Below are 26,777 nucleotides of genomic sequence, written 5' to 3'. Positions count from 1 at the left end.
ACAGTTTGAAAGTATTTAGACTTGAAGCAAATGGCATTATATGTATTCTTCTGTAGCTTGTCTTTTCAAAGCCCTGTAAAGCAGAATTATTATACATAAAGATCATTGTGTTTGTTAATAATTTATCAAATATATGAAAACAAAATGTCTCTTTTAACTCCCATATCTTTTAGAAGCTCCTACCAAATTCTACTGTTTATCATTCTGAAGAGGTTGAATGATAATACTGGTGCTACTGGAACAATTTGAGGATTGGAGTTGATATCAACATTGGGGTGCTGACCCAATGCTACATTGTAACTATAAGTGGTATCCACAAGGAAAGAGTTCATGGAGTAAGATATCTGCTCGCTTCAGCCTTTGATAATAAATAGTTACTAGTTGTTTTTTTCTCTTCACAAAGAGATAACCTAGAGATTAATTCGCTCTGTGAACTAAGAGGAAACATCAGGCATTTTTAAATAGCTGTAATTAAATATCCCCACTAGAGCAGGATGCACCTCTTGCTTGCTGGTGTTATAATATGCAGACCTGAAGACCACTGTAGTGTGGAGAAACCTCCTTGAATTCTCCCATAAACATTTTCAAAAATGAATCTTAGTGTATTTACAAAAAAGGTTAAAATATTTGGCTGTTTTTCATTTGTTCTGAAGGAAATTCTTGCTTGAGAAAATGAGAAAAATTTTAGGTCATCTTTATTAAAAAGGCAATATCAGGATTGTACATGTTCTATAAAGGCTAGGGCACATTTTCAGTTTCAAATATAGCATGTGTCTTTCCTTCAACTGATTTCTCAAAAGTTAGCTACCATGATTGTTATGCTAGAATGTACAGAACATATGAACCCTAGAATGTGAAACTGTTTAATACAAATAAATCATGTCTGCATGCTTTCCCATCACTTTCTCAATATATTTTATCCTGAGATTTTGTATACAGTTTTTACTAGTCGTCATTTATCACAGAATCTGAATGCCACACATGCTTCTGAAATGAATAGTCTCTATAGGCCTAAAAGATCATATAACACATTAACTATCCCAGGAAGGAAGACAATTGAAGAAATCACTCAGAAAAAATGTAACTAGTCTCTGTGGCTGTGCCTGAGGCACAGATATTACAGGGTTTTGATCCAGACCAAAATTAACTAAATTTCTCAATACATAATAAGTTAGACAAAGAATACTTCACCTAATAAATGTTGTTAAAGCTATCATATAACATTGTTAAATTCTGTGTGTGTGTGTGTGTGTGTGTGTGTGTGTATAAAATAATATTTTCTGGCAATTAGTCAGAAACCTATGAGTTTTTAAAGTTCTTTAGAATTTTTTAAAAAAATACATCAAAGACTTATTAATTAGTTTTAAGAACTGCATAAAAATTTTATGCTGTTATTTTTCAGAGTGTATTTGAGATTCAATCTACTCCTGTATGGAATAATATAAGTTGCTCTTCCAACTTATGCATAGACATATTTGCAGGTTATACTTTATTACTTATATCACTTCCTTTGTTCTTTTTCTGATTCAAAAGACTCTAACTTATGATATTTCTGAAGAATGGTGAGAGATTTATCCACATTTTTTCTTCCTTTATTTTACTCATTTCACTATTTTATTATACATTATTTAACCATACAAAATCATGAAAACATATTTCCTAAACAAAAGTAACAAGGAATTTTTTAAGACACAAAAGCATCTACATGAATGGAAGTGGATATAATTTTTTAAATAATGAATATTTGACAGTGTAGAGTGCTTTACACCAAATGCAGTGAAGCCAGGCTGCACACACAAACCTGGGGCAACTTGCAGTGATGACATAATATTTCTCAAGTGAAACTGATAGGAAGCCCATTGATGAATGATTGACAAGATTTTCATGGTAATTTGCTTGAACTAATGTAATTATAATTTCTATTATTAATATTTTTACTCCTTAACAAAGTTACTATCTCAGTATATACCAACCCAAACAGAATTCTTTTCAGAAAGAGTTCCCATACTGATCAGCCAAGTATAATCCTTGTCTACTTTATTACATGGAACATAAGAAATAAAATGGGTTATAAGAATATATATCACAAGATTTCATGACATGAATAAATGAATTATAAGAGAAAACTTTATAATCCTAGATCTAATTGCTAAATAATTTCAACTTTTTATTTGAAACTCAAAATACTTCTCACCAAGTTGCCTAATGCCCCCTTTACATCCTTATTCCTCAGGGTGTAGATGAAGGGGTTGACTGTAGGAGTCACCACCCCATAGAAGAGGGCCATGAACTTGGGCTGGTCCCTTGTGATAGAAGAAGGGGGCTGGAGGTACATACTAATGCCTGGGCCATAAAATAAGAAAACTACAATTAGATGAGAAGAACATGTCCCAAAGGCTTTTTTCCTTCCTTCAGAAGACTTCATCATCAGTACAGCATGTCCAATACTAGCATATGAGGCAAGAATTAGACACAGAGGAACAGCTAATAAAAAAATACATACTACAGAAAGTGTGAGCTCATTAACTTCCTTTTCACCACAAGCAGTCTTTATCAGAACTGGAATCTCACATATCAAGTGATCCAGTTTATTGACACCACACAGTGGCAATTGTAGTGTTACAGTGGCCTCTGAGACAGCATAAGTGATTCCACCCAGCCATACAATGGACACTAACAAGATACAGATGCGCTGATTCATGATAAGTGTGTAGTGCAGAGGTCTGCAAATGGCCACATAGCGATCAAAAGACATGATAGCTAAGAGAAGACATTCTGTGCCCCCCATTGTGTGGAAGAAATAGAGCTGAACTGCACACCCCATATAGCTGATGGTCTTCTTAGGGCTTCCCAGGTTAAACAGCATTTGAGGCACAATGCTTGTGGTGTAACACATGTCCAAAAAGGAGAGGTTGGTGAGAAAGAAATACATGGGACTGTGGAGATGGGGGTCTAACTTGGATACTAGAATGATGACAATGTTTCCCATCATGGCCATGGGGTATGTTATCAGAAGAATAATGAATATAGGAAGCTCTAGCCAAGGACGGTCAGCAAAGCCTAGTAGAATGAACTCTTCAGGGTGGCTTTGATTAATTAGTGTCATTGTCTTCAGTGTGTTTCACCTAGAGTGGGGAAGGTGCCAAGGAAGTTAGCATGATGAGGAATGACCAGACATGATGATCAATTGGTTGTGTACTCATAAAAGACAGAATACAGTAACTTGAAATAAAGAACTTGACACCAGGTTATCTAATTTCCATTTATGACATCAAAAATTATTGGCAATTATTGTTGAACAATTTCTTCTCCTGTATAATAAAACAGACAATAGTTATTTCCTTGTTTTCTGGTGAGCTACACTGTTTTGGAAAATCTGAAATAATGTTTTTCAAACTTATACTGCCTTAAAAATCAGCTAAATAAATTCTTAATGAGAAGTTCATTGCTTCCTATCTTCAGGTATTTGACAAAGTAAATGATTCTGGGGCTGAGGTTGTGGCTCAGTGGTAGGGTGCTTGCCTAGCATGTGAGAGGAACAAGGTTCAATTCTCAGCACCACATATAAATAAGGAAAGATCCATTGACAAGTAAAAAAATATATTTTTTTTTGTAAAGCAAATGATGCTTGATACTAAGTGATTGGACTGTTAATCTTAAGGATCACTGCTGCAAGGCATTACAGAAGTGAAAAGAATCATAAGTATTCAGTAGCAATAGTAGAAAAATGAGGAAGAGAATCTTGGAGGTACAATTATCATCAAGATGCAATAGTACAACCAGGCTGGTGTCATACTCCTGTAATACCAGCAGCTCAGATGCTGAGGCAGGAGGATTGCAAGTTCAAAGCCAGCCTCAGCAAAAGCAAAGACACTATCTCTAAATAAAATACAAAGTAGGGCTGGGGATGTGACTCACTGGTTGAGTGCCCCTAAGTTCAATCCCTGGTACTTCCCTATTACCCATCCTCCGAAAAAAAAATAATAATACCATAGTTCACGGCTAGGGATGTAGCTCAGTTGTAGAGAACTTGACTAGCATGTGCTTGGCCCTGGGTATGATCCACAGCAACAAGAACAGAAAGTATGGTCTCACCCCAGTTCCATCTATTAGTTGATTAATCATGTCTCGTCTGTGAGGTGTGTGAAGAATTTGGATTTAAACAAATCTATCTTAGGTATTTGAAATTGAGGCAAAATGATAAACACTTTTAACTTCAATGTTCTCTTTTTAGTATAGTTAACAGTGATCCAATTACTTCCTAAATTTGAAAAGCTAAACTGTGACAACAGAGGTTTATTTATGCTTTGGAATTTGTTTTCATATTTATGTGTTTTTTTTTTTGCATAGCTATTTAGTTCAGGATTTAGCCATTTAATATTTCATGCTAAATTTTACTTAATTTATGTTTTGTAGGAATTTTTCTTTATCAAATAAGCCTGTTTTTCTTTTTTAACATAAGAATTTGAACAGTGTTCAGTTACCCATTTGCCATATATAACTACATTTTACATATATAAACAGTTTTAAACTCTGCGTAAATTCTGTCAGAATATTTTTCAACTTAGGCAAAGAAACATTAAAATTTTAATGAAGTATTTCATTATTTTTCAGCTAAAAGGCACAATGAAAGAACAAAATCTGTAACTTGAATGAAATACTATTTTGAGAAAGAAATATTAATCATTTTTTAGTGATGAAGGATTTATATTTATGAAAACTATAATATTTTGTATGATAAGAAATATCCAGATGTGAGATTAAGGCAGCATCTCATTGAAAAACTTCTGAGTTACTATTCTAGCCGATTAATAGTTTCATGGTACCTGATTATATTCTTAGAATTACAATTTTTACGTTTTCATTTTATTGAATTTCAAGGTCACCTGTAGAGGTGCCTCACAAAGTCACTCAAAGCTAAGATATTAACATTGCTCTTTGACTATATGTGATCTATATGTATGTAATAACAGTAACAATAATAATTTTAAATGTTATGTAGTAATTAAAATTTCAACAAATTTTTAATGAGCCCTGTGTGCCAAATACAACAATAAGCTTTTTCCATGCATTAAATCATTTAATAACTCCCCAAACTCTATTGACCTAGGGCATTTTATATTCATATTCTGTGATATTTTTGATTACTTATTTTCATAGTCTACTTATAACTAGAGATAATCTAAAGATCAAAAAGTTATCAATGTCTAAATGAGGTAGTGAAATATTGGACCAAAATTCCAAAGAAAACATCCTTACTAAGGATGTCATCTGAATGAGTGCCCCCATGCATGCTTTGATCTGGAATTTATTCAAGATTTAAATGAGAACAGCAAATTTAGGACCATATCTTGCTCTAAATTCTTTTTCAAGGGAAATTCTATGTGGTAGATGATATATAAAGTAAAAGCATGGTATTAATTGATTCTATTGCAAAATAAATGTTCTAAAAATTCTACTCTACCCACAATGAATAATTGCATGAGAGGCCTACTATCTACTTATTTAAAACTATTATATTCACATTTTATAATTTTCTACCATGAATCACACCATCAATTTTTTCAAAAGAGTAATTTTAGATTTGAACCTCTGTGACTTATTTCACAATTAATTTTATTAAATTCTAATAACAATATTTACTCTAGTATCATTTTGGCAACTTTGTTAAATTTGTATTATAGGACTTTTTTCATATTATTCACTCGATTAAGTATGCTTTTCTTTGTAAGCAGTTATTACCCATGAGCCCTTTTATTTCTCTGGGCATTTCCCTAAAGATCATTGTGATTGACTAAGATCTTACAGTATATTAAAGCTTTATAACTCTATGTGAACATTTCTCTTGTTTTTCATGTTATTCTCATGATATTTCATTACTTTTACATATTAGATGCCTTGACTCTTGGATCTTCTACTTCCAGTGATTTTTCTATCCTTATTTCACTATCCTTGATCTCCATGAATATTTAAAATCACATTAATAAGTTGCCAGGCTATGTTTGTGTCTTTGTATCTCTGCTCACATTTTCATTCTAGCATACCTTTTTTTTCTATTTTTTATTGATTTTCTAGCATATCTTATCCACACTTTATCTTCATCTATCACACAGCATTGTATTTGTAATTATAATAATTTAGCTCTATAGAGAGTAAAAGATCATTTGAAAAAAAATTAAACCATATTATCTGAGACCAGGGTATTTGGATGAAATGTACAGGCAGTCCATCAAATTCTGACCATATATGTAGAAATTTCACAGAACTATTAAAGACTTCATACTTCATTCATTTAATATCTGTTTATTGAGGTTTATATGCCTTTAAGTTAGATCTAAGATAGAGACTAAGGCAGAGATTATTTACAAAGAAAATGTTAATTGTTTCTAGAGCCACTGCAGTAGGTGTTTCCAAACTTTAAAAAGGCTCTCTGAAATAAAATTCACTCTGCCTCTCATGTGTGTACTAGGCACTATGGCATACCTACACACAGTCCAAACATCCCTAAAATGCATGGCCTTTAAAAAATAAATATCTTTTTACTCACGTTATTTTGATAACTATCCTTCTTAAAAAAAAAAAGAATCTTCAAGGAGTGCACTTGAATGTTTTTCAAGCTTTCAGGAAAAGATGGAGAAACTGTACTACACAGATATATGACAATTAGGTTCAGAACATATATTTTCACCTAAGATACTGTATCAAAGAGAAAATAACCTAGGTTAAGAAGGCATCAGTAAAAAATAATCAACCATGCATTATGGGAGGGTATTTATATGCTATTCCTGGGACCTCCTGGGCATTGTTAGTCACAGGCTAGCCACGTATCCTCCTCTCAGGTGAATTAGGGAAAAAAGTGCCTTGAGACAGAACTCTTTATGGAAATGCTTCTCAGGAACAATTAATTTCTTACTGAACTGAGTTTGATAGCAACTTTCTTCTCTTGCTAGATATTTTGAAATAAACTAATTCAGTTTTCAACATACACCAGTTTAAGATAGTATACAATTGGAAATGAGCTTGTTTGAATAAATAGTCCCGAGGAATTTAAATTATAATTTCTTGAATATGTCACTAAGGATATCTCATAAGATTCAGTTTTTTAGTCACAACAATGAAGGAACATAAAAATAAGTTGGATAGAGAAGAAATAAAATATATTTTTCTTTAAAAAGGAATAGAGTAATAATAAAATAATTCCATATATTTAATATTTTATAAGAAAAATGAAATTATATTCTCTCTCTACACATACCCATGCACACACATACACATACACACTACATATTATTAGATACGTAGATAGTAAGATTTTAAATACCATACTTTATCACAAGTGCAATATTCCCAAAATAAATTCAAATACATTGAATAACAATTATGAATGAAAAGGTTTCCAATTTGACAAGTTTTTCCTATGATCCATAATCTTTTTCCTTTCTCTAAAGTTAACTAGTATCATGAATATGTATCTTTCTTCATTATACAGGCACAAATTATAAGTCTACTTTCCTTCTCTGCTCCAGATCTACTCCCTATCCCACAATATATATTTCTACTATGTGCTGTGCTTCTAGAAGCTGAATGAAGAGAAATCCTCTTCTGGGTTCTGGTTCATCTTGTTGATGAGAATAGTCAACTGAGGATTGCACTGACTGCACAGCTCATTTGGGACATGTTCCCCCAAGTTGGAATACATGTGGCTGCTGGAAATGCTCACAACATTTGGAAGTGACAATGTACATAAAAGATTCTATTTGATCTCCTATACAACTTCCTTTTGCTATTTCATGTCTTGGGTTGGTAACAGGATTTTCAATATTGCTAACTTCAGGTGGTTCACATGGAATAACTCACAGAAATCCCTTGTTGGCATTTTTTAAATCCTTTCCCTCTGTGTCCCAAATGAAGTGTGCCATGTATTTTTCATAAACATTGCCAACATAACTCTCCAGTACAAACAGACCAAAGTCATTTCCCATTTCAAGACTTTGGAATTAGCTTCTCTCCTCCTAAAATGCTCTTCTTATTTTATCATAGCTGGTTCCTGGTTGCCTTTCAGGTTTGAGCTTAATTGTCACCCGAGAAGGATATATAGAAATATACACTATCCAGTTTCTCAGTTTTCTCTGTGTTGACCTTTACTAACTGCAGAAGCACATCAAAATTAACTAAGAATAACTTTTCAACCTTATTTTGGACATGATTTCTCAAAATTCTAATTCAGGAACTCTGCAGTGGGTTCAAGTTTGTGATTTTTTAAAATCTCTGTTAGATTGTCAGATTTGCCTACCCCTGGAAAACATTTTAATATTCATTTCAGAAATGTCTTTCATTAGGTTTATGAAGAAGCAACTTAAACCAAAATTGAATGTTAATATTTTTATAAATCTCATCTAAAATTATGCATAGTCTATATTATTAATTACAAAATGTAACAAAGAATTATACTTTAGAAAAAATTATATTCAGTAAGAGATGCACAATATTCTCTTTATTTTAATGTTTAAAGTACAATAATGAAGTTGTCATATAACTGCTATCCTATTTATACTGTTAAAATGAAATAATTAGTCTAATGAATATTGATCTTGAAATGGCAAATGTAACAACTGACTACAAAAATTATATCTTAAAGTAATAAATGCTGTTGATATTTTAGATAGCTGGAAATGTATACTGACACTACTATAAACAGCTTTCTCTCAATATCCTATGATATTTTCATCGTAGTCTCTTCATACTTTCAACACAAAAGTGAATTTTTTTCCCACTTCTTTCAGTTCATCCATTTTCTCTCTTCAAATTTCAGGACTCAGTCTCCCCCAGTAAACTATTTTCCAAACTGTGCTGTTACTTCCTCCGATAAAGAAGCAATAAAATCAGGGGAAAATTGTTTGGTATGTGTTGTATTAAACATATTTTAATAGTTTACTCCAAAATTCTAAATCCTACATTATATTCACTATTCTTCTACAATTCCAAAAATAATATATGGATTTCCCCAAAATTTACATAAATATGCTTTATTTTATTTAGATAGCACTCATAATATATACCAGAGCATTATCTGGAGATAGTGTAAAAACACTTCCTTAAAGAAATCACTTCTTTTGGGGCTGGGATTGTGGCTCAGTGGTAGAGCATTTGCCTAGCATGTGTGAGGCACTGAGTTTGATTCTCAGCACTGTGTATAAATAAATGAATAAAATAGAGTCCATCAACATCTAAAAATATTTTTTAAAAAGATCTCCCTTCTTTTGTTAAACTCATTTTAGGTACATAACACAGATTTGCAAGAGCCTATGATACAGGTTTTTACAGTTGGTAATGAAGACAGTAGGAAAGACTTATCATTCAACCATTTATTTTAAAAAATTATTAAAAGGGTAGTATAAATCACACAAGCTATCAAAAGAGAAAAAAAAGAACTCCTGGTCATTTTTGTAGAGAGAAGTCATCATATATAGGAATGTGCAGTTTCTAGCATCATCCATACTAAAAAGTAGAAGTACTTGGTAAAACCAGATGACCGAGTTGTCATCAGAAGTGACTGCACCAGGGAATGAACTTGCTTCCAAAGGAGCAATGTTTCATTGTCTCTAACAGGAGCAAAACTGTAATATTCCTTCTTTAAAGGCTACAAAGGGAAGCTTATTATACTATATAAAGCAGAAATTAAAGAATTGAAATATCATAATTATTGATTAGAATCAATATACCTCTGTCAAAGTATTGCATGCTGTAAATCAATATATTTTGTTATTTGGAAGTTGATACTGAAGACAAACCAAGGATATGAAGACTTCATACTTACCAGGAGGAAGTCAACAAAATTATCTTTGATGTCAAGATCTGATTTTTTATTTACATTTATCTCAAAAAGTTATTTTGAGATTCTGCTATGGCTAAGATATAGGAATCCTAGTTCTACATAGAGATGGAAGAGGCAGTCCCCTCCTAATATGTTTAAGAAAACAAAAGGCTCTTGTCTTTGGTTTTATTTTTCCCACAGAAGCCTCACAGAGTATTGACTATTTACCTAACCTAATATTGATGATATTAAAGTTCCTCATTGACTTGAACAATAAACACCTTGTGTCATTCATATACATTAATATTTATTTTACTCATGTTTCATTTAGTAATGTTTCATTAACTCTTCAGTAAATATTATAGAATCCCTACTATGTGTCAAACACTCATCTAGATGCTTCAAACAAACATTGAGAATCAACATCCAAAAACTTGCTGTAATTAAATTATACTCTAATACAGGAAGAATAAATTTGTGTTTATTGTTGGTGTCTTGATGAATTTAGCTCCAAATTAGATTCAATTACTAAACAAATCACAATGGCACAAGCTGATAATATGGCACAAATAAGTTTTGCACCAATAGATTTTTGACAAAAAGACTAAAAATTAAAATATGAATCTAAAGTATTTCTAAACCTGAATTTCTTATTTAAGCAATTTTTTTTCTCTCAGGCCTCAACAGTAGTTAACAGTCTAGAATCCTTCTATAAAATTTTACATCAGTCTTCTGAGATTGTTCTCTTTGTTCATATTTATGCTCTTGTCATTCTCTGCATTATAGAATTTTATCACCTTCTAATTATTTTTAAAACTTATTTATTAGAGCTCTCTTTACTTCCTTGTTGCCATATCTTGACCTGCTTTCCTCCTCTACATCCTTGCACCATGATATTCTGCCTCACCCCAGGTCCAGAACAATGGAGTCAACCATTTATGGACAAAGTCCCCTTAAATTGGAAAGTAAAGTAATACTTTATATCTTGTCTGTAAAACAGAAGGTATGAGTGATAATCACTAACCTGATGCAATTTCCACTATTTTACTGATAAAGAAAAAATATTAGGACAAACTAAAGAGACAATAAAACACAATCCTATGGCTGTGAGTTCTACTGAGCCCTTTGGTGACATATCAGTGCAGGTGCAATAATAGACCAGCAAATACAGGTCAATAGAAGTTGGATAAGAGGCAAAGGATTTCAAAGTTGAATAATCACAAAATGTTGTCAAATAACAGACAACTCGGCTGGAAACACAACAGCACCTACTCGAACTGGCTTAGAAAATGCAAGCCAGATGGCTGCTCTAAGTGACATAAGCTAATCCCAAAAAGCTGAAGGATGAATGTTCTCCCTAAAATGTGGATGCTAACACACAACAAGGAGGGAGGGGAGAATAGAAGTTCAGTAGATTAGACAAAGGGGAATAAAGGGAAAGGAGAAGGAGCAGCAATAGGAAAGACAGTGGAATGAATCTGATTTAGCTTTCCTATGGACACATATGAATTCACAATTGTGAATTGCCACTTCATGTACAACAACAAGAAATTAGAATAAGATGTACACCATGTTTGTACAAATATGTCAAAATACACTCTAGTGTCTTGTATAACTAAAAAGAAAAAATGAACAAAACATAAAAGTAAAAGTCTTAGGGAAAAAAAGCTACCTTCATCTATTTCATAAATGGGAAATTGAATCTTCAGGCTTAACTGGCTCACATCTTACATTTTCCTGTTTTGTTTTGTTTTTTTTTTTTTGAACAATGCCTCCAGTTCAAGCTCAACATCATTTAAGAATCATCTCAACATCTCAGCATCATTTGAGAATCATTAGTAAATCATTAGTAAATACTGGAATAAATTCTCCAATCCACACAGTTGGGTGTACTGCAGGTGGGTCTAGGAAATAAGTCTAAGTTTCCCCAGAAAATAAAGCCAGCATAGCCACAAATATGATGGCTGGAGTTCCTCCTAACTGTTTGACTATCTGCTCAGCCTGATGTGTCAAGTTCTTCAGTTGTCCCCACATTAGCGTTTTGCATTCTGGGTTTACAGACTCTTCTTCACCTTCCACTTCATCCTTCTCAGCTTCTTGTTTCTGGTGGAGATCAGGATCAATGCCTCTGCTTCAAGCCTCAGATCCTCCTTGATGGTGATGAACGGCACGCTCAGATACTCAGATAGGATAAACTGCACTTTTGAATGACACAGACATGGCCTCTATGCCACATTATCCCTGGATCTTGTCCATTCCATGGTCCCATTTGTAAGTCTCTCCACCAAACTGGGCCTGACAGGCCCATTGCAGTGGTAGTTGGCTCAATAGCAGTGCGAACTTCAGCATCACAACTTATGAAATATAAAACAAAGAGAACATGAATTCAAACAATTTTGTGGGGTTCTATCTCCCCCTTTGTTTTTTGTAATGGTAATTTAAGGGACAAGCGAGATTTCTCTACAGTAACATGGCCTTGAGGATTATAATGAATACCTGTTCAGTGATCAATAAAACTGTTGAAAAGAACTAGATAAGTAGGAGCATTATCAGTTTTAATTTATAGAGAATGGCCCAGCACTCCAAAAGGAGCTAAATGGTAAGAAATGTTTGATGAGAAGTTTTCTTCTGTATGAGAAATGTCAAAAATGAAATGAGAACAAGTGTCAATAATAACATGAACATAACACTGACTGCCAATTGAGAGTGGTGGTTTGGCTGAAAACCACAGGGATTAACACTAATAGGTAAGACTGAAGTATGTATTACATTGATGAACAGTTGATGAAAAATTTGTTGAGTAAGCTGGAAACATTCTGATAATGAAAAATTTGAGAGGCTTGAGTACAGTCATAAGAACACAACTTCTGACAAGCTGCAAAAAGACAATCATCTATAGCATTACCTGTTGGTAAAGGAATTTCAGAGAAAGCTCTGATGTGTCCAGTAAAACAAGGATACTCATGCACTCAAATTGTGTTTTGTAAAGTATGAAATAACTCTTCTGAATGTGTATGTCCAATGGTAGCTGTTTCAATGTGCATAGCTACTCCAACTGTGTAGGCACTGTCACCAAAGATATTAACTGGCTTATTAGCAAAATGAAGCAAGGCACAAATGAGAGCTTGATGATCTGCTCATTGTGCGAGATGTAGGAGTCTGCGCCACTTTAGTGTGAGCAAGGCTATGGTAACCAGCCTCGCCTGGACTGGACCCATGTGTATACACTGTGACTGCCTCAGCTTTCTGCTAAGTGTGTACAATTAGGGGGAAAATAAACAAGGTTAAAGTAGCAAATTGAATAAGACTATCATGGGGATAATTATTTTATACTTGACAGGAAAATTAGCAAAAGCTACTTGCCAAGCACTTGAAGATTGACAAAGCCAATTTTGCTTTTGAACTGAAAAAGCCACCACAATAGAAGAAGGCTCAGCTCCCACAAATTCTATGACTGGATTTCTGCCTTTAATAACAAACTGAGCAACAAAATCATGAAAATGGAGTAAAAGATTTTGGAGGAGACTGAGCAAAATGAAGCCATTTGATAACTCCTGAAGACTGCTATATAGCCCCTATAGAGGCATGAGAAATATAAAATTTCGACACATGTATAGGCTCCTGTAAATTATTTATAGTAAGCTGTGCAGTCTTGAGAGCAGCTTCCAGCTTTACTAATGCAGCCTTTGCTTCTGCTGTGAGTTGTCAAAGAGAGGCCAGAGAGGAATCATCATATAAACATCAAATAAAGGACTTAAATCTGCACTGATGAGTGTAAACTATATTACAACCAATTAATATCTCCCAACAATATTTGAAAATTAAGAGTACGCAAAACATCATTTCTCATTTGTAAGTTCTGTGGATGAATAATGCATCTGTCAGTTATGCTGTCTGGATACTGAAAGCGAGAGCAGGTGCTATGCTCAAACCCACTGAGGTAAGTGAGGTTTACAAGTGAACAAAATTTTAAAAACATATCTGAATTAGAATGTGTCATAAGTATGTCATTCATGTAATGAATAATATATGCATCAGGATTGCTCTTGCATGGGAGCAATTGCTTGAGCTAGAAAAGTCTGACATAGGTAGGACTATTACCCATTACCTGTGGCAAAAGCTTCCAACAATACCTCTTAAACTGGTTTCTTAAAGTTAATAACTGGAACATTGAATGCAAAATGCTTAAAATCAGCTGGATATAAAGGTATAGTCAAAAAAGAGCTTTGTAATGTTGTGAACAACCAATAAAAAAAAGAAAAAAAATCAGTAATATAATTGTGAATGGCAAAAAAATCTTTTAAGTCTATTAGTTTTAAATGATAATCAATAGAAATAGCTATAGAAGAATGAAGTCCACTAACTCCCTTCCAAAGGATCCATTAACTCCATAGTCCAATTAATTGCTTAGAGATCTTGTAATAATCTCCTATTACAAGATTTTTCTTTATTACAAAAATAGGAGCATTCCATGAGATAAAAGTAGGTTCAATATGATCAGCTTATACATGTTCTTGGACAAACATATGAGCCACTTGAAGTTTCTCTCTTGTAAAGGGTGATTGTTTAACCCAGACAGGATTATCAAATACCCAGTTCATTTGTTCTGCTCTTCTTTGGGCTGGAGAAGAGATCAAGGCCCCTACTGAAAAGGCTGATTAAGTAAATATTCCAATCCATGCCATCCTTCTTGAGAAGATTGTGCCAAAGGTGAACACTTTCCTTGTTTTTTTCCCAACACCCTCCTGGGGATAAATTCTTGTTTAAAAATTTGGTATGTAACCACCATGCCAGGACTCATCATTAAAACTCCTCTGCTATTTAGAATATCAGGGCCCCACAAATTTACTGAAAAACTCTCAAGGACATAAGGCTTGAAAAGTTCCTTATTATCTTCAGAATCTTTCCATCAAAGATATCGAGCATTCTTCACAGGCTGAGAAATCTGAACTATATTTTCCACATTAGCAGAGGCCCTGTGTAAGGACCATCCTTTAGGCCAGTGAATTGTAGTTATAACAGACATATTTGTCCCAGTGCTTATGACACCTTTAAAAATTCTTACCATTTATTTTTAGATCTAGATGGGGTCAGTCTTGCTTGACTATCTGAGCCAAGTATGCCCCAAGAGATGACCTTTATCACCTCTGGGTTCTTTGACAAAATATTTTCCTCTTGAATGGTACGGTAAAAGAAGAATTTGAGCTATGATATTTTCTTTAACAATGAAAGCACCTTAACAATGGAAATATTGGCAAGCTATAACTTTTATTTCCCTAGTAAACTATCTGCCCTGGTAACACTGGAAACCCTTTCATAGCTAAAATACTTCATGCTAATGTAAGTCCCACTATGCCAGAGGGCAAAGGGCCATAAATACCTGTAGGTATGGCCTGGGGTCACATCTCTGGAGTTAATACATATTTGGCAGTGGGATGGAGGTCCAGTCCTACACTTCCTTCCATGGCCCTGTAAGGTCCCATTGGAGGGTCATAGGTTTGTCTGGAATGTATGGCTGCTCTGGAATGAGCAAAGGTGCCCCCAGTGTTTGGCAGTGTAGGGGCAGGCTTGCCTCCTGTTTTCCAACTGCAGGGTTAATTGCCTATCTGCATCTGTTCATTATTTACACTCATTAACCCAATATTTACTGTGAGTACAATGTGGACATAGCCCTGTTTTATTTTTTAGGCAAGCAGCTGCCAATAGTCTCTGGATAAATGTGTAGAAATAAACTAGAGCCAGGAAAATAAAGATACGAAGATAGATTTCAATTAATGCTGTTGTTGGATTAACAGTTATTAGTCAAGCTGAGAAGTTAATTATATTTTCAAAATTGACATCAGAGTTATAGTCTAGGAGGGTGCTGTGTTGTGAGCTGGCTGATTATAATGTGGCAGAAGTTCAGGATACAGGCTCTGATATGTCCCCGTGTTTGCTGTGGGTCACTGCTGTTACCTCTTCCCCTGTGTTAAGATTCCTTTTGTGGTAGTGAAGTTTCTGGTACCTGTCTGTGTGAGCCAGCACACTGGTTGTGGGTTTTCTGCAGTTATTCTGTGATGAAGTATTTTTCCTCTTGGTGTCTGCACTCTCTGAAGTGCTGTACTGAAGGATTTCTGGCAATTCGCCTGGACTCTAGTTTCCACTGCTCCGGGTTATGAATAATGGGCATTGATTCTGCCTACTTAATAAGTCTGGCACAAAGTTCTGCAAGTATGGAAACATGCCCTATCACTTATTGGTTGCTATTGGAGTTCAGGATGTGGTACACCTAGGCTGGTGTTCAGCCCTTTTTTGCTTCTTAGCCTCTGGCAATTTCCTGCTAGGTCTACTTGTCTTTGGATTTAGGCAGCTTCCTTCTCATATGGTACTGCCACTCTGGGCTTCCCATGGTGCTTTCCACAGTGTGAGAGGTCAGAGTCTGGTAAATCAAATTTCCTTTGGAAATAAAGCTGTTTCATTGTAGCCTCTGTGTCAAGTAAGCCTGCACAGAGGTTTTCTTCCTTGCCTGGGTTGTTGGAGAGGCTGCACAAGGTTAGACCTATACCTTGGTTGGCCCAGGTCCCCTCTGGCCTGCTATGTTCTCCTTGTTAGCTGTGAGGGTGGAGGGTTTCCAAGATGTGTTTTAGTAATGGTCCTTCTAGAATGTCTTTCTTGGCAGATTCTTAAGAGGGGCCATGGAAAGGGGGCTTAGCTCTGGTTTAATTTGCAGCTGTCATGGATGGGAATTCACTGTGCTGATTTAAGAGGGTGACTGATGGGTTGCAGACTCCACAAGATGGTTGCAAGGGCCTCCCTACTCAGGTTGTTTTTCATGATTTGGTTTTCAGCAGTCTGTGCTATTGTAAGAAACCTTTTGTGTTTTATGTTTTGTCTGTTTTTTTTAACAGTTTTCAAAGAGTTTTTAATTTGGTGAATTTAAAGAATGTCCACAACCACCCTCTCTTTAATTCTCTGATGCCCCTTCTACCTCATCCACGGGTTTTCCCTTAGGGCACTGTGTTTTGTTTTTTACTCTGGTAACCTATCTTCTAGTTTTTCTGGGTCTCATACTACATAATGTCAAGTCATAAAGCATATATTTTGTCACCTGATTCTCAATTCTGCTTTTGTTTGCTGCTTCCTTACTGTGGTTTAAGGAGATAGGGACCCCTTGCTTGTTTAGCTTCTGCCATCTTCCCCTTCTGCCTCCACAGCCATCAGTTCATAATATCATTATACAGTTTAAACAACAAAGGATCCTTAGAGAAATGCCTGATGCTGAACCTGGGAAAAGAATATATAAAATAAACCTAGAGAAGCAGTATCAGATGTACCAGAAATAAAGGAGATACCAAAAATTAAAAAAGAATAACAACAACAACAACAAAATGAAGACATGTCCTAGGAACATAGCAGCCAACCCAAAATTGCTTCAGAGGACAAAGCTGGGACAACTTGAGCAAAAAAATCAGTAGCACACATTTAATTATAACCCAAATTATAACATAAATATCCCTGAGTTCATTCTTATATAAGTAAATGATTGAATCAATAAATAAATGAAGATCATACTTACATATAAAGTCTCCCGTTCTGGGATTTAGAAGTTAATATCTCTTATTCTGCCTTTAATGGAGCCCAGGGTCAAAAATCTTTGTTTCAAGTGAGATATATGTGAAAGTTCAAAGGTATACACTACACAAAAATGTAGCGTGAGTTATTTAAAAATTTAATTGTTCTTTTCTGATACTTCTATCAACTAAATACATTACCAAATTACTGCAAATAATAAATTCTAAAATATAATCCTTTTAATAGTAAATGTTCATTTTAAAAATTATCCTTATGAAAATGTAATATATGATCCAGAAAATAATTAACATCTTCATAATTATTAATTTACAAACAAAATACACAAAAGATACATATTAATAAAACTAGTTATGCATACAGACACAAAGTAAAAATTATTTATTGGTACCTTATTAAAGTGATCTTTCAGATAGTCCTTTTTACCTAAGAATCATTTAGCACACTACAATTCAGTCATTAATTGGTACTGTCTCCTCCAAAACATGCATCTTCAGTGCAGTCCAAGCAATGTCACCATAAGATGTCAGAATGAGAATAAGAGGTATAAAAACAAAAATAAATATTGTGACTCTGAGGGTCAGCTCATTGGCATGAGTATCAACACATGATAATTTCATGAGTGCTGGAATTTCATAGAAGAAGTGATCTACTTGATGATTTTCACACAATGGTAACCAGAAGGCAAAGAGGAAATGGAATGTACACTTTACAAAACCACTTACCCAGCAAGCCACAGCTAATAATTGGCAAAATTGAGAGTGCATGAGGACAGTGTAATGCAAGCACACAGCTACATGACAATCATATGACATAACCACCAACAAGACACACTCAGTGCTTGGTAGTGCTAAGTAAAAGTAGAGTTAAACCATGCAACTGGCATAAGAAATGGACTTCTGTGGGCACCAGAGATTCACCAGCAATTGGGATATGGAACTGGTAGTGTAGCAGAGATCCAGAAAGGAGAAGTTTGAGAAAAAGAAGTACATGGAGGTGTGAAGGTGTGAGTCTACGTATGATATGATGGTGACAAGAGGTTGCCTATCAGTGTTATCAAGTAGAATAACCAGATAACCCCAAAGAGAGCTGCTTCCAGGTGAGAAGGCCACTTAGAAAACCCCAGTAGAATGAAGTAGTTTTCTGAAGTAACATTGAATTTTCCCACCATTTTTGATTTTCTGTTATCTTAGGGACAAAAATAATATAAACTCAAAAAGGTAAAAAAATGTTCCAAGAATCATAGAAATATGAGAAAAATAATAAACAGAAGTCAGTTATAAGGTCCTGACTCATCTTACGACAATTGAGCTTAAGTCAATCTATTGCAGCAAATGACTGAACAACAAAAGAAATATTGAACACACATGATGTTGCTTCAGTGATATCCATCCCAAAAGGCTCATTAAAAAAAAAAAACATGACATGACATATATTGAGAAAAAAAGGTGCTTGTACTCTTTAATAATGTCAACAAGGTCTAGGGAACTGATCGAAGTTAAAAGAGGTCTATGAGGCATGATATCTAAATGTGTGATCCTGTGCTTGGAAAAAAAAGTTGTTAACAAAATTTAATTTCTCCAAGGCAATTGGAGAAATCTGCACATACAATATTGATTAGATTATCATATTCCATCCTTACTGTGTTTGCTGATTGCTTTTTGTAACTGTATAGAGATTATACAAACTACTGTCATTTTTTCTTAGGAAATAAAGAGCCAGTGGGAAAGAAACACAGCATCTGCAACCTACTCTCAAAGCCACCATAAAAGTGATGGATAGCAGAAAGACATTAAGAGAGAGGGAGGGAAGGAGAGAAGGAGGGAGAGAGGAAGAAAAAAAAGGAACCATAGGAGGTAGATAAATAACTTTCAGAGGAAAGCTCATCAAGGAAAATATATACTAATACTCAACCTGGATAAAGGGAAAAGGGTGTTTTTTGGTTTTGTTTTGTTTTATTTTTTTGACCAGGGAATGAACTCAGGGGCACTAACCACTAAACCACATCCCCAGCCTTTTTATGTATTATATTTAGAGACAGGGTCACATTGACTTTCTTAGGGCCTTACCAAATTGTTGAAGCTGGCTCTGAATTCATGGTCTTTCTGTGTCAGCCTCCTGAGTCACTGGGATTATAGTGAGGATTACAGGTGTGCACCACTATGCCTGGCTAAATGTCAAATGTTTATTAATCCAAGGATGAATAGTACTTGGTAAAAAATGTAATTGAAGAAATGCTTAACATACCTAAGGTAGACAATTTCCACAAAGATCCATTTTTATTATCATATGAGTGACTTCAGATTTTTTTCCTAAACTTTTCGGTTATTTCCATTAATGTAATGACAGAAACCTTAATAATTGCAATCCCAATAATCATTCATATAGATGAAAATACAGGAGGAAGAATATCAGATTTACCAGTGATTTCAAATTGTTTTTGAAGGGTAAAAGATATTTGTATTCAATTAGATGTGCTTATCAACTGATTTATTTGAACAGAATGTTTTTTTCTACTGTAAAATAAAATAGTGACAGTTGCAAAAAGACATGCAAAAACATCCCCATGACTTCATGGATATTAATGATATAAAAAGCTACAAAATTCAAGATAAGTGTGCTACAATGATTCCTAAAAGATGTATACACCTAAATTTGGAAAGAAAGGGGACTGAGGGAAAGGAAGGAACAATGAGATAAGGAAAGAATTATGGAATGAATAGGGAAATTTTTAAAGCAAGAAAATCAAACTTCAGTGACTGCACAGAAAAAGGAAAACTTTGAAGAGCAGGACAGTGGAGAGGAACATGTTGAGAGCAGTTAGAGCACTTGAAGTTTCAGGTGTGAGCATTGCAGGGCTGAGAAATTGGAGTCATGGAGCCTGAGGAAGCAACATGATGTCTTGTTCTTATCATCTTTATCAGGATGATAACTGATACAGTATTTAAATTCTAAGCATAAGTTATGATTACTGCATATTTTAATTTCTAAGTTTCTAGTCTAGATAAGAACTATGAATTCTTAATGAAACCATTTGAAGAATTTGGTCATATAATAATTACACTTAGTCAAAATTAAATTTATCTTCCAAAAAAAACTATACAGTTATGATTCTTGGGTGATAATTTTTCTCCTACAGTTTTTCAACTCTTTATCAAAAGTTTACCACTTTCTTTGTACTTGTTGTGGCAATACCTAGCACACCATTTACATACCCTCTTCTGAATTTTCATCTCCTCCAATATTTTTATATCCTTTTCCTCTCCTCCTTTTGTGGCCAATGCAATTCTTTCATATGCTACACACTAACTTATTTGAGGAAAAGAAAGATGTCACATTAGAGCCACCTATGGTTTTCCCTTTGGGGGATCTCTCTGCTGCTTGTGTTCTACAAATGAAACTCTTGTGAAAGTTTTCAGAAGTAGCAGTTTGGTTATATTTCAGTAGGAAAATTAAGATCATTTTGTCTGGCTCCACACTTTAAGACTAAGTCCAACCTTGTAAGTCTTTGTGGTACTGGTGATGTAAATGATCATTAACCAGGTTTTACACTGGTTGACTATCTCCAAATCAGAAGTCATTTAGGATGATTAGTGAGCACATTTTAAAACAGCTTTCTTAAAAACATAGCTGAATAGAAAAATAGCAACAATCGAATAGTAAATAAGGAAAATTACTTTGCAATAAGTCGCTGCCAAGTGAGACATAATGATAATCTTCCAAGAGCTTTTTTGAATATTTGTACTAGTAAACACTACAACATGAGACGTATGAACCACAAAATTGCTATTACTTTGTCTCATAAAGATTCAGTTTTCTTTTTCATTATACATTTGCTTTCATGACTTAGTAGATTTAATAAAAACAAAGTGGCAGTTGTGACATATCTTTATCTGTTGTGTATACCATACATAATATTTTTACAAAGACAGCTTAGGAAGGAATTCAAAATATGGGGAAAAAAGATACAAGGAAAATAAGAAGGTAACTTTATGGTTTAATTTTTCTTATTGGAGGAGAGAGAAATAAAGACTTTCTCCAAACTTGCTTTTATATGCTGGGGATAAATTCTCTAGGTTTGAAAGTTAGCATTGCCAGCATTGCAGAGGAGAGTGGGAGACTTTTTCATCCCTTTAACACTGGCGAACATTTATTGATTCTGATTATACTCTTACCTAGTATTAAAAAAACTCCTTTTACTGCTATCCTTCTGGTGTCTGTCCACATTCCCTGTATGCCACCTTCCCTATTTCTCTCTCAATATGTGAAGATGACCTGATCCTTGGTGTTGGTCTCCCTAAAATCACCAGGTTAAATGCCTGATTTAAATTATAATCTAATACATCATGTTTGTAAAGCAAAATCTTAAAGCAACTGTGGTTATCATTGCTCCAAAAGAGGGAGACCTGATTCTACTAAAATTATTTGGAGACACAAAGAGAAAATCATTAGAGCAATCAGTATATCAGGGGATTGACCCTTATCTCAGAGTCTTCTGGGCCTTGGTAAAAACAAAAGAAGAGTCACTTGATTTCCTTGACTGGGTCATTGAGAGGGTAAATCCCAACATGTCAATTAATGCCTTCAAGGGCATTATCCTGGTTAGAAAATCTTTACAGGAATGCCATCATCATGATACCAGTCTATTGTATTAAGATGTTAATGAATCTATAGTTATACCATCAGTGAGAAAATATGCTTCAAGCTGTGATAACTGAAAGGATAGGTAGTACTGAGTTACCTGACATTTTTTACCCAACTCTTTGTCCTGCTTAGTACAAAAACTTGAGAAATAATTTGTCAAACCTAATTTCTGAATAGGAAAAGGCATGAAATAGTAAAAATTTATAATATAAACTGTGTATCTTTGCCTTACTAACTGCAGTTTTTAACTGTATCTTATATGTCTAAAATTCAAAGTTGGGCTTAACTATGGAAATCTGTTGAAAATATTCTTTGAAGACCATTCATAATATTACAAGTTTACTACCAAAACTCAGAAAACATTTTTTTTAAAACAAAGATAATACTTAAGATATATTATTCATAACTTTTCTGAATGTCTTGTCAAAAATATAAACAACTGCATGGCTCAATAATCAATAGATTATATCCTATAATTGTTTTGTTTTCTGTTGAGGGCCACAGCTGAGTCGGGATGACGCATGGCATTTTTGCCAGCAGTAGTGGTTGAGAGGTGATGCCAGCGAGCCATTAAGATGATGACGACTTTTGAGTTCTCGAGGAGTTCCCATTGAATTCCAGTTGAGATCTCTCAGGTTTTTCCTGAAGAGTTCACGTTGGTTGGTGAAGTTCAGGTAGTGGGAGTTCTGGTTGGTGTGTGGTGTGTTGCTGGAGGAGCCGCGTGGGTGGCGTTTGGGAGAGTTCCCAGGGAGCGTGTGTGGATTGTGCTGGTGGAGTTTGGAAATAAAGTTTGTTCCAGCTTGAGTGGCTCATGATTTGTGCCCAGCTAGACTGCAGCAGTTTTCAAAAGAAAGGATTTCATAAATGTATACATTAATGAACATTTAAAAATTGTTACATTGTCAGCTACATATTCCATTTTTACAAAAGAAAACCTTAGTGAAGAAGTCATGTCACATTACAATAAGATAACATTTATAAATAAGTAATTTTAAGATGCTCTGCTATCCTCTTTCCTATTTAGTAGAAGTAACAGATAAAATGGTCTTTGAGTTCAATTATCTGGGTTGTTGTGAAAACTAAATACATCAACATTTTTGAGATTCCACATATAATAAGAAGATGTGGTCCTTTCCAAAATGTAGAATAGTAATTAGAAGAGGTTGAGAAGGGGGTGCAGCACAGGTAAATGGAAGATACATTTGATCAATGCACACTGAATGCATATATGCATATGTGTAAATATCATACTGAACACCATTAATATGTACAGTTAATATATACCAATCAAAATGAAATAAAATGTTTTCAAACATGATATGGAAATACATAAACATTCTTAGTAGTAACTAAGGTAAAAACCATTCAATGTATATAAGTTATTATTAACATGATACTGATATTAGAATCTGTCAGTGCTAGTAAAATTCACTCATTTACTAAAAACTAAATGAATTATAATCACCTGGGCCATAGCAGATTGTACTAAGTTCTAAAATCATTCGTACTGTGCTCATTAGACTTGGGAAACAACTTTTAACATTTTTAAATCTATTGGAGGACAGCAAAAGTTAATTTTTTTCTTTTACTTAATGATATACATTTAATATCCTTCTATGCTTCTTTTGTGGCTTGATTAAAGCATTTCATTTTATAATTGAAGAATATTCCATTGTATGGATACATACAGAGAGACACTGTTTCCATTCACCTGGTAAAGAACAATTTGTTTATAATATTTATTTTTTTTATTGGTTGTTCACAACTTTACAAAGCTCTTGACATATCATACTTCATACATTAGATTGAAGTGGGTTATGAACCCCCAATTTTACCCCAAATGCAGATTGCAGAATCACGTCGGTTACACATCCACAATTTTACATACTGCCCTATTAGTAATTGTTGTATTCTGCTACCTTTCCTATCCCCTACTATCCCCCCTCCCCTCCCCTCCCTTCTTCTCTCTCTACCCCATCTACTGTAATTCATTTCTCTCCTTGTTTATTTTCCCATTCCCCTCCCAACCTCTTAAATGTAATTTTGTGTTTATAATATTTATTAAAATATTACCCTACTTTTTTTAGGAAAGAATATTAAAATGAGCAATCACATACATTACAACAACTTTGTAGTCCTTTTCTTAAGCATAGTATTCTGTTTCTCACTTTTCCCCTGATACACAACTGGCAATATGCAATTGAAAGTCATTGAATGAAAGAGAATTAAATCCAAGTTTAAAACCATATCAATAAAATGCAATGAGCTTGTTTTAATGAGGTGTCATTGAAACATTGTATTTAGTAATATTGATTTTTAGCAGTTTAGCCCATGCAACTATTTATTCACAGCAACATAAGTATCACAAATTGACCTTCTTCCAGATGAAATTGTTTTCACATAATTTAATATGTAGTTAAAAATGACAAAAATATCTTTCAGTTGCCTGTGCATCATTTCTTTTTTTATTAGTTTTTCAAGACAATACAATGATCTTGACATATCATACTTTGATTCAAATATGGTATGAATTCTCATTTTTCCACGTGTACAGATTGCAGGATCACATTGGTTATACATCCTTGTGTACACATACAGCAATCCTATTCTCAGTTGTATTCTGCTGCCCTCCCTATTCTCCCTCCCCTCCACTCCCCTCCCTTCACATCCCTATTGTCTACCATACTACTGTGACACTTAAAATTTTATGTGAAATAGTGTGATTTAGTGTTGGCAAAACATCTGTATATTATAAGCTTTAATTATTGATGCACTTTGCAAGTTTTCTGGCCAACACACTTGAGATATAAGATATAATGAAAGTATGTTCATCATACAGAAATCAATAAAAATGATTCATCACATCAGTGGACTTAAAGACAACAATTACATGATTGTCTTAACAGATGCAGAAAAAGCATTTGAAAAAATTCAGCATACATTCATTTTCAAAACACTAGAAAAACTAGGGATAGTAGAAATATACCTCAATGTTGTAAAACCCCAAGGCCAACATCATCCTAAATGGAGAAAAATTGAAGCATTCTCCACTTTTATTCAACCTAATTCTAAAAACTAGCCATAGAAATTAGACAAAATAAAGAAATTAAAAGGATATGAATAGGAAAAGAATGAACAGTGAAACTCCACATCATGTATAACCACAAAAATGGGATCCTATTTAGAATAAGGTATACTTTATGTACATGTAATATGTCAAAATACATTCTACTGTCAGGATATATCAAAAATTTCCATCTTATGCTTAGGTATTGCCTATTGGTTCACATCGGGACTAGTTTCAGTAGATCAGGGTATCAAATTATTTATTTAAAATGAACATTAACATAATCTTGGTTCTTTTCTCTACATATAAAATACAGAATGTTAATGACCCATAAGAGGCATCATATGGGTTTCATATGTATGAAAAAATAAAAATTCCAATTTTCCAATTATAAAAAGAAAATGTATAAAATATTGATTTTTGTTTTCCTAGAAGATATTCAGATTTTGAAAGCATATTTTATATAACTGACAAAACGAAAGGAAAGCAAGTCCAATTTCTCATATGTCACAATCATTTAACATCATATGATGAAACTTCAGGTTGAAGTTTTGCTATCTTCATGGTTATCCCAATTTGGAGTTTTTAATGTTGTCCTCTTCACAGACACACATCTTCTTTCCAAAGTTAAAAAAGATTATAGGGAATGTAAAAGAATAGGAACATAGCTTTAAGAAACTTCATTCTGACAAATTCTATGAATATCCTTTGCTAGAAATCATTATTTTTGTGATTTTACTCACATTTTACTTGTTCTCTCTCCTCGGAAACATGAATATTTTCTTGCTTCCAGCTTAGATTTCTGGTTTCTCTGCCAATGTTTCATATGGAGTGATTGATTTCATTATTAGATATGTGATTCACCACAGGCTCCTTCTCTTCAGTATTGTATGATTTTATCTGGTACCCAGCTATGTTTGCCATCAGCACTTTCCTGGCATTGGAAAGGGTAATGTGTATCCTCCTAGATATCAAGATATATTGTATGGGCTCTCTCTCCTCCAGCGAGGAGGTCCACAGAACAGGGTAGAGAAGAGTATGGCTTCAGAGACACTTGGAGACCAAGCAGGAAGCAGGTCTGGTTTTATTGTGCAGTTACCATGTATATATACTCAGGCAGTACCTAAGCAGATTACAGGTAGCCACCAAATACGATTTCTGGCCAACTGTACTTGCAGTGACCAATGGAGGAGTGGTCCACAGAGCAAGTATAGGGACAGCAACTCGTGGCCTCAAGCCCAGGGTTGTGCCTACAATGTAAGTGGTTTGCCACTCACACGCCTAGCACGGGGGAGTGGTTTGCTGTTAACATATGCCATGTATGCAGTACTCCGTGCACTTGTTCCACAATATATGACAAATGTGTTGTACTCTGTAAAGAGCTGCCCTAGCTGGCATCATTTACCCATATATTTAGCAATGCTACCATTTTGGTACTCTAGATATAAATGTTGCTGAACTATGTGGGTACTAAACCCAGTAAGGCCTTTGTATTCATCAACCTTATTATTCCTGTAACCTTTAGTCTCATCCTATCTCTTACACATTCACTAGAAGTAGTGACTTGATCTTCTTCTACATAATCACGTGCTGGAGGAAAAAAAATGTTCAATATTTATATTTCTCTGTCATGAGTTTCTACTATGCTATCACAAGATTGATGATGGATAGCTAATAGAGATA

General features: G+C 34.3%; 1 protein-coding gene and 1 pseudogene across 2 annotated transcripts; both read right to left on the bottom strand.

The window, feature by feature from the left end:
• Positions 1-2,167: 2,167 nt before the first annotated feature.
• On the bottom strand, positions 2,168-3,106 carry LOC308649849 (olfactory receptor 2B11-like; the record flags this gene model as incomplete). The annotated part of the gene is made up of 1 exon (XM_081295699.1): positions 2,168-3,106. One exon carries the CDS (start codon positions 3,104-3,106, stop codon positions 2,168-2,170), a length of 939 nt encoding a protein of 312 aa, XP_081151825.1.
• A 14,729-nt stretch (positions 3,107-17,835) lies between these two features.
• LOC308649342 (olfactory receptor 2J3-like) lies at positions 17,836-18,554 on the bottom strand (annotated as a pseudogene). Its single transcript has one exon. The product of its transcript is annotated as an olfactory receptor 2J3-like (transcript).
• Positions 18,555-26,777: the final 8,223 nt, after the last annotated feature.

The sequence above is a fragment of the Spermophilus citellus genome (assembly GCF_964194105.1).
Source record: "Spermophilus citellus genome assembly, chromosome: 5".
Lineage (NCBI taxonomy): Eukaryota > Metazoa > Chordata > Mammalia > Rodentia > Sciuridae > Spermophilus > Spermophilus citellus.
The sequence above is the reverse complement of the archived record's forward strand: the minus strand, read 5'-3'. Positions and strand labels throughout refer to the sequence as shown.